This window comes from Loa loa (genome assembly GCF_000183805.2).
Source record: "Loa loa unplaced genomic scaffold supercont3.17, whole genome shotgun sequence".
Classification (NCBI taxonomy): Eukaryota; Metazoa; Nematoda; class Chromadorea; order Rhabditida; family Onchocercidae; genus Loa; species Loa loa.
The window spans coordinates 200212-209679 of record NW_018108197.1 but is presented as its reverse complement, the minus strand read 5'-3'; the positions used below and the strand labels follow the sequence as shown (position 1 = coordinate 209679).

The 9468-nt window shown below is 32.6% G+C and overlaps 1 protein-coding gene across 1 annotated transcript in view; it reads left to right on the top strand.

Moving 5' to 3' along the window:
• Window positions 1–6482, top strand: part of LOAG_16755 (hypothetical protein) — a gene marked incomplete at its 3' end in the record, with an annotated part of 11018 nt that extends 4536 nt beyond the window's left edge. The window contains exons 17-30 of the mRNA XM_020449409.1: window positions 387–530; window positions 765–906; window positions 1303–1447; window positions 2332–2425; window positions 2681–2799; window positions 3012–3116; window positions 3363–3570; window positions 3783–3933; window positions 4028–4116; window positions 4213–4379; window positions 4698–4834; window positions 5749–5891; window positions 6039–6203; window positions 6405–6482. Of these exons, the coding sequence (XP_020307067.1) occupies window positions 387–530; window positions 765–906; window positions 1303–1447; window positions 2332–2425; window positions 2681–2799; window positions 3012–3116; window positions 3363–3570; window positions 3783–3933; window positions 4028–4116; window positions 4213–4379; window positions 4698–4834; window positions 5749–5891; window positions 6039–6203; window positions 6405–6482 (1887 nt within the window). The remainder of the gene's footprint in view (window positions 1–386; window positions 531–764; window positions 907–1302; window positions 1448–2331; window positions 2426–2680; window positions 2800–3011; window positions 3117–3362; window positions 3571–3782; window positions 3934–4027; window positions 4117–4212; window positions 4380–4697; window positions 4835–5748; window positions 5892–6038; window positions 6204–6404) is intronic.
• Between the last annotated feature and the right edge of the window lie 2986 nt (window positions 6483–9468).

Here is a 9468-nt window from a genome sequence, read left to right as displayed (position 1 = left end):
TACAATTGACTTCTATCGCTTCTATACAGTTACAACTGAAAGGTTTGTTAATTTCTCGTTTGAAATATTTCAAATTTAAGGATTAGTAGTTTACAATAAATATAGCTAATATAATTTGATTCCAAAAATGAATTTATGAATGTAAATTCAGGAAAGATTGTCTTTTCAAATAACAATTAATTCTAATTTGTAGATTGTGGTTGGATATAGTTCACGCAAAGACAAGCCTTCGCGAACAGTTATTCGTTTTGAATCGCAGAGGAAACATTGACGAGATCGCCAAGGAAGACTGCAATGGCTTCACTGTGAACAATTATTTTTGCTTGTGGAAATTTGGAACGAATAGTTTATGAGTCGCAAAAAGGTATTAATATTTGAAATTTCAGGTGAGATATATGGTTGATGGGAATTCGCTTGCAGATGGGGACAAGGAGGATTACATCGATTATCTTTCAAATGGTCATGCGATTGTTGATGTATGGGATGCCGATTCCTTGTTACCTCTTGGCAAAACATATATTCCACTTAAGGTTAGTTTACTTAAATATAATATTTATTTAAATAACTGAATTAAAATACTGAGTGGACGGAAAAGAAGTGGAAATTTTTCCATTTGATTGGAAATTTCTTTTCTTCTCAAAATTAAGCTTTCGTCAACGTCGCATCTTCAAGAAATATAATTCCATATGAAACTTTCGCACAAAACAAGTTTTAATACTCGAGGTCCTTCTAATCAGTAAAAATTAAAAAAAATTTTTTTATAGTCCTTGCTGAGACATGGATCTGAAGCAGTACAAGCTGATATACAAAGTGCGGTAGTGCTCAGTTTTCCTGAATCATCCATCATAACATGTCAAGTATTGCTTCGATTAGCCAATATTGGACATCCATGCCTTAAACAGATAGGTATGATAAGTGCTTCGTATAAGGGATGGATAACTCGATATTTAAGATTCAAAATTATAGGTTATGTAAAAATAAAGCTTTGAAATGAACAGAGACGAGATTGAAAACATTCGCGATATCTTAAAGCAATCTTTGAAAGCCCGCACTCCTAATACACTAATATATGCAGTTTTCTTTTTCTAGCCTATAATCTTTGAAAGCCCGCACTCCTAATACACTAATATATGCAGTTTTCTTTTTCTAGCCTATCTATTAGCAAAGTGATAAGTGATAAGCTTCTCTTTGTCTCGTGAATAAGGAGACCAAGAGCAACGATCTTTTATCTTTTCTCAGGTGAAAATAAAATATTAAGTTCAGTATTGATTTATTAGGAAAGCATATTATATTATAGTTTAGATTCAATGCAAAGTCGAACAAGCGCAGTTGTAAGTCAACAGTTAACTCGAATTGGTCAAAATGGCTATGAATCGTACAAGATTAGAGCTAAACCACTGAACCCTATCCATGAAAATTCGCTGCAACGTTTCCTGGCTGCTCAAAGGTGAATAATTCAATTTACAATGTCTTGAGACAGCAATGCGCTTTATATTTTGTAATATGAGTAGCAACACTTAATCACTGTTGTGAGAAAATCCCTTCTTTTTATCGAGTCGTTTAGATTTAGAAGGTTTAGCCTTGATTTAGGATTAAGCAGAAATTTAATTAAAGGCTTACCTTGTGAGGACGTCGAATATACGTTGTGAGGACACAGAGTAAAAATTACTGCTTTATTGATATAATACAGAGCTGATCAGTGGGATTATTGAAGAGTAACGAGTAGGAAATCGCTCGACCGTGAGTCGAATGTAATCGTAAGTAAAGCACTATAGAAGAGCACCAGCCCAAGAAGCCTTTTTCTTTGTTTCCAAGAGGGTTTATGTGTATAAAGAAGTAGGAGTGGTTTACATAAAATCTTAAAAAAGGGCGTATTCATTTAGATACAAAGGAAACTGTAAAGATCCAATTACATAATAAGTGTTGTAACAAGATCAGGTGGGAAGGTTAGCATGTAAATTGGACATCCTTTGTCATTAAAATAAAGATGTGAATTTTCGTTAGACAAAGATAACAAAAGAAACGTACGGGAGATAATTTTAAAGAATGTTTTTTTAATGAATGAATGCAGAATTTGGTGAATGTATTTTTTTTTTTGGTGAATGAAGCATTTTGGTGAATGAATGCAGTGATGGAATCATTAGAAATTTTCTAAGCATTTAATGTATAATAAATTCTTTCGGTTTTCCGACAATCATTGCGGTCTTTTCAACTGTTGGGCTTAATTAATGCTTGGCAGTGGATTCGTGTAAGTGCAAGTCTTCAGAAATAAATAATTTAAAGAATTCTTCGAAAGAATCTGAACTATTATTTTCGATAAAATCTTTCAAGATTGGATATAGATCAGCGTTACAATGAAATTATGAACGGTGTACTGCTAGGAGCAAAAAACCAAAATCAAGTAATGAGACCACTCACGACAAAAGTATGGTTTAATAATTTTTTAGGGATTCGATTACGAAATTGTCAAAAATGCTGATGCAATTACTTTCAATTTTCTAAAACTTTATGGGATATTTTTCTATGGAAATTCATGATAATGACTGATGATTTGTTAGAAAATAGAAAAATTGGTAAAAGAAAAGATATTCATGAAAAAATGTGGCTTTAAAATTTACCTTTCAACAGTAAATCCATGTATGTCGTTGAGTATTATTTCGTAGAACAAGAAATATTTCAGGGATCAATGAAAAGGTATCTGTTTCAGCAGGAACTGGAAGCGTACAAAAAACTGCGTGCCGAAGATAAGGCATCGAAATTGTTAAAAGTTGTTTTCAATGCGATAACTACGGAATATCGGTATGAATTGGCTAGCATACTGAAGAAGTAGTACTATCTATTGGCTGTTGGCTATTAACTGTTAGCTATTAGATGAATCGATGAATAGATAGATAGATGATGCATTATACTTTCTAGAATCTTAATTGCTTGATTGTTACTTTTTTCTCGTAACGACGTTAGATTGTTTGAATAATGTCAAATTTTACTGCATTGCACTCAGTTTTCCGCAGCATTTATCCAAAATATGGTCAAGTCGTATTTTTCGAATACATGCTTCAAAATACTGAACCAGACTCGGCTGTCATCGTTGTGGACACTGGTCAGGATACGTTAAGGTAAGTTGTATAGCTTTACTTGAAATTTTTAATCGACATTATTTTCTTGGAATTTTACAAATATATTCCGACTTCGTATGGTTAAGAGAGTAACACCCTCAAATCTAAATTTCTATCTTGTTTCTTCGGAAAAGAATTGACAATCGCAATAAATGTTTGAAGTTTATCCATAGTAGGTTTGAAACAAATCTATAATCAGTTTGCATGCCTGCAGTCATGGCATGGTAATTTGTTGAAATATTATAGACCGCTTTTCGATATGGAATTATGGCAACATTACAAAAATATGTACGGGATTAAAACTCCATTTGAAAGAGATCTTTATCAAATATCGAAAGAAAATGAACAAGTTACCGAAGTATATATATTCCTGAAACCCATGGAAACCATATGTGCACCGTTTATTTACGATGGATTTGCGTTACCTCAGGAACAAATCAGAAATCAAGTTAAAGTAGCGTGGAAAATTATATGCAGAAATTTAGAAATGTCACTGCAGAAAAATTTTCCTTCGATGGAATTATTTTACCTTTCAGATTTAGTACTAGTGACTATCTTAATAACTTTCCTGTGCATTACCGGGAGGAACCCCGGTGATGCAATGCATATAACTGTGACGGTCCTGAATCGTTTTGAAACACTCATGAATTTACTTGTGAGTTTCAGATAATATTCAAGAAGAAAAATGGTGGTGAACCGATAGCAATCTTAGATTTGTTGGTTGGAAATCGTCATAACATTATTTCTAATTCATTTCGTTTCTATCACGAAGCAGAAACAACATTGTCCAGAATTATTCACATTACCGGATATAAAAGTAGTCATCGAAACAATTTTTGAATTCATTTCATCCTCAAAGTAAGAAAGAAAACATATAATTTTGGTTACCTTCTCCAAAGTGTTTGTTTCAGGTCGTGTGTTTTCCATTCGCTGTACAGATCCCCTTGTACTGACCTCATTTAAAAATAATTGCGATGGCTCTCAGGACTTACACTTTACGGTATATTTGACTTGATGGCAATAGCAGTTATTTCGAAATTCTCAATTTTCAAATTTACTTATTCCATTCATGAAGTTAATTTGCATTTTCTTATAGTGTCAAACTGGTAAAGCACCGATGTTGCGAACATTCACAGTGATTTTTTTTGCTGATCAATATTATAACACGGTTTTGGGAGCATGGTTAATACATATTCATGCGGTGAATCAAATCAATCTGAATGCCGTTCGAGCACAGCTCATCAAAATCCCCATCGTTTTGAAGTAGGTGAAGACTTTTGATATCGGAAATCTCTAATTTCATTGGTTGTAGGAGGCATTTCCTTCAATGATATTTACTTCTTCGGTCATAAAAGTGAGAATGCGTATATTTTGTTGCTGCTATTTATCTGTATATCTGAATAATTAAAGTCATCATTCTTTCCTTCTATCAGCTTTTAATTTAGATTTTATTTCTTTGTACCCTTTCTTTTTGCCTTTTTACCATTTATCCAAGCAACCCATGCTTATGATAGATTAAGAAATGAACTTGTATTTTATTCTGAATTCATGAATAAAATGTGAATTATAAACTGCTTCCAGAACTAATGATAACTGCGGTGGTCTGGTTCATTTTGGAAGCTCTTCAAAAAATTTTGAGATTCATCCAGCAGATGCAGATGCAGTACAACATGGCGGCACTTTGAATGCTATGGTTCATTTCCTGCCTGGTTTCACAGGTTAATTCCTTTTCTCTGATCTGTCTCTAGTAAAAGAATATAAATTGATGTGTTTTCAAGTACAGAAATATGACACAACTTTTTACCCTTAACATTTCTGTGCTTTGCCTGGCGGTCCTTCCTCAAGGTCAGTCAGTACTGATTTTGTTGTGATAATCGTATCAGTTGCTGATTTCCAAGATGACGTCTGTTCTTGTCATTTGGAAATACCTTCTATGTAAAAAGATCAAAGATAAGAACTCCGCTCTTTTTATCAAGAAATGCCTTTTATATAAATTCTTATCTAGAAATGCCTTTTATATGAAAAGATCAATGATGTGATGTCTGTTCTTCCCATCAAGAAATGTCTTCTATGTAAAAGGGTCAAAAATTCCTTGTTATTGCGGGGTTAATACATGTTTAATAAAGACATTTCATTGTGAAAACTTAGCATTTCTGGAAAACCCTCGAAATTTTGGGATATTTTCTTTTTTTAAACTGAGCAGTAAGAAAGTTTAGTATTGCGATGATCGCTAATGTCTTAATAACGTACACAATAGTTTTCACAATCAATGGTCAAACTACATCGAAATCTCCACTCAGACTACAGAGGATCTTTGAGTCACATTTCAAGTTCATTTGTTTCTCTGCCTGAGAGAAGTTTGCATTATTTTGTCAATCTGATCCACTGTAACATTGAATATCCGCTTTGGTACTTGGATATATGGACAAACTGGTTATACTCGAGCAATATCGATGCGTATCACTTCCTTTATATAAGCTGCTCCCTTTTTTCTTCTATGTTTGCTTCTAACAATGTGTTCTTAACCAATGCAACTCGTCCGAAACATTGCTATTTCATATCTGTCATATGAAATTTTTGAGGGAGAGGACTGAGATATAAAAATGAAATTTATGAATTCCGATTTTTGAAGGTTCTCGTATGATGCTGGTTTCGGCAACTGATCAACGAAAATGTCATTTATTGTATCAATGGATGATTGCAGTAAATGTGCGAGAAGCCAACATCACTAAAATATTCGAAGTTTATTTGCAAAATAGCGGGAATCAAGAAGTTGTAAGTTATCTTATCATTTTTTTAAACGCCAATTTCATATTAACAACTAAATAAAGGATGTTTCAAAGAATCTTTGTTGGGATTTTGATTTTTAGTGTGGTATTACGTGGCACTCGATGAAGTTATTTCACATTTTTGTTTTTTCAGAAATTAGCTGTAAGGAATCGATATAGCGTGGAACGGTCATTTCGGATTTCTTGTTCGCATCCAGAATATGTCCGGATTGAAAATGATATTGTCATGCTTTCTGGCTACAAAACAACTGACGTTCCTATCACATTCCTACTAAATGTTGGATTGAAATTGCCCGAAGTATTAGTTTTGTTTTCCTTTTTTTTTATTTTTTTGAAGTTCGTAATCGTAATAAAATTGATTTTTGAAAAGCAAGTGAATTTATAAATCTTAATTTCCCAATCTTCCTCCAACACTTTTCGGCAATTCTGCTTTCTGAATGATTTGCAAGTTGAAATTCAGAAACTGTGGTCATTTTTCAAAAATTTTTTTCATTTCCAGGTGCTTATATTTGTTACGAATGTGGAAAATAATCTTCAGGAAGAAGCTTATTCTATGAAATTGATTTATCATGATTAGAGATGAATTCTCACCGAAAATGCTTCCCTGCGAGAAAAAGTAATTTTCAGTCTTCTATCTACATTGATATAGAGATAAGAATTCCCCTTCAGAAGGTTTTGCAACAACGAATACTTCACTATCATTCTACTTTAATTCTTAACAACTCTGCTACCCCAATGGCTGCAACCTATGTGGCAAAACTTAACGGTTATAGGCTTTTTCTGACGGAAAAGCCTATAATTATAAACCAAAATATATGATCTCATAAGAATATTGCTAATGTCATCATAATTCAGTTTCTGCTGCAAATGATTTTTTTGCTTGTCATTCTTTGATCTTTTCTGTTCAAAGTTGAAATGACGTGATTAGTCCCTACATTATTCGATTTATTCCTTATGGCTTTACAATTTTCCTGTCTTTCTCCATTCAAGTGTCATGGGCCAGCTTAAAAAAAATGTACCTTTAGACTACTTTCATTAATTCAAAAGCTACAGTATGAAAATATCTGTCAAGAAAATAAAATTTGTAAGTGGGCTGTAACTTTCGAATTTCGAGAATAACATTTGTATGACAATTAAACATGGAATCTAGCTTTTTGTTAGGTAAATATTAATTTGTAGAAATGTTTAGGCTTAGCTTGGAAGAGGAAAGTTTGTGACAGGGGAAATTGAATCAGCATCGGGCCACATAATTTGACATTCTAGTCTTTAAAAAAATTTGTCCAGTTAGCGAGAAACCATTCAAGCAACATTTTCTTACAAATTTTTTCTGTTTTCTACATCTTAAGCAAAATAAGGCTTAATAATATGATCAATGTGATTTGCTGAAAGTCAAAAAAATGATGCAAAAAAAATATTGGCGGGAGTACAGAACGCCATTATTAACTGCATTTCTCTTTTCGATTCGATTTTCCAGATCAAAGAATTCCTCAGCGCATAAAAATTAAAATTAAATTCAAATACACTTTTCGAGTATTTATTTGCCAAAATGAAACTTATCAGGAGTCGGTTCTGTTTTCAATTTGCTAATGTTCTTTTCAAGAAGAATCCCTCAAGATTCATCGGAACAACCACGAAGAGTATATATCTGAGACTCAGTTTTTATCAATTTCAAACTGAGACATTGCTTACTCAAAATACATTATTGGTTTTTTAATATTACCTTGGTCATTCTTCGGTTATTTTAAATAATCCTTATAAGTAAAGGTGCAGGATAAAACGGTGTTGTATTAAATTCAACTACCACAGAGACCTCTTTTCGATGGTCAAAATTTCGGCTTTCAACTAATTACCGAGAAAAGAAATATATTATTAGAAATCAAATGGTAGTTAAATTAAAACTATTAGGATGAACCAAAGGTTTTGCAGAGAATTTGAAGACTTGAGAGGTTTTTCTATTCAACTTGATTCTACTACAAAGACATGCATTCTAAAAATTTCTGCAATTCTATGGTGGATATGAGGGAAATTATATTTAAAGCGGGACAATAATAACTGTAATCTTATACATCTTTAAATATTTTCTCGCCTAACAAACCTACTGTGTACTTTATTTTAGTGACTATTTTACACATTAGCAGATCTTTCTTTTCTTTTTCTTAAAATTTATTTTAGTGCCTAATCATGAATAAAAACACCGTCATTTTTTGGTAGGGATGAGCGTGTTGACATGTATAAAAGATGTTCAAATATACCGAGCATGTCACCGCCTTATGTTTTCCAACTGCTATTAACAGACTGGTTAGACCGTCCCAAATTACCAATAAATGAAAAGCATTTCATAAGGCATTAATTTGATAAATAGTTAGTGTGTCAGTTATCCTTGTAGGAAGGAAGTTTATTGTTAAAAGTTGATATTTTGTTATTAATAATTCGTGCGCTCTTGTCAGTGGGTGTACTGTTACTTTTCTTCCTTAGTCATATTCATTTCTTCCCTTCACATTTCTCTTTTCCAAATCGTTTAGATCAGGTTGTAAAAATATACTAATACAAATAGTCATCATCTTTCAGCATTACTACCCAACAGTTTTACTTCAACTAAATTTTATCGCACTTTTTCGAGAAAGTATTCTTGCGATAGCTCATTGTAAATTAATCTCTCATAATCTTTTAAACGTGGAATTATAAAATTTAATTTTATTAAATGAATAGTCGCTTATCGAATGTGAATGAATGGAAGAGTGCTAGAAGCAATAATTCAAATATGCTAAAAAAGGTGAATGTGAAAGTTCTTAGACTGGAGAATTACGAATACTTTGTGACCCTATCACACAGGTTTCAATTCAAAGATCTCGTTTTGACTATAAGCCACATTAAAACCAGAGGAGAGGAATTTTAATCCGATTCTTTCGCAATTCAGACAAAGATTTTGCGGTCAGGAATACGATGAAATCCAGAAAGTGCCTCATTCAAATCCGGATTTACTTTTCATAGGCGTTACTATTCATGGTACAACTGGTCATAGAAATTAAACAGATTTCCATGATTTAAATTTAAATGAAATTTAAGATTAAAAAAAACAACAATAAAGATGCGTTCCGTTCCTTCTCCTTTCATCTTTATTGAATATATTCTACAATATACCGAGGTACATTTGTTGTTTAAATTCATTCAACAGGGAAAGATGAAAGAGTCATATGCTATTTATGTGTCCAACCGTACACCCGTATTGCATCACTTTTCGTCATCCAATCACCAGAAAAAAAAAAGAAATAAAATTACAGCTGTGCTACGCTGGTCGTATTTATATGAAAACAAATCTTTTGGCAGTCAATAATTGATCAATTATTCATCCAGTCAATCGATCAATCATTCTTTCAGTTAGTTACTTCACTGGTAATTATATCCTTTCTGTCGTTCAAAATTCAAAAGATATTGTCTTCGAGTATAGATTTACTGTTGTATCCATGGTACTCTATCCATTTTATGATCTGAAAAAAGTTTCGAAACAGTTTTGGGAAATATTAAACATCGGGTGTTTTCATTTTTGTGTTCTTCTTTTTGGC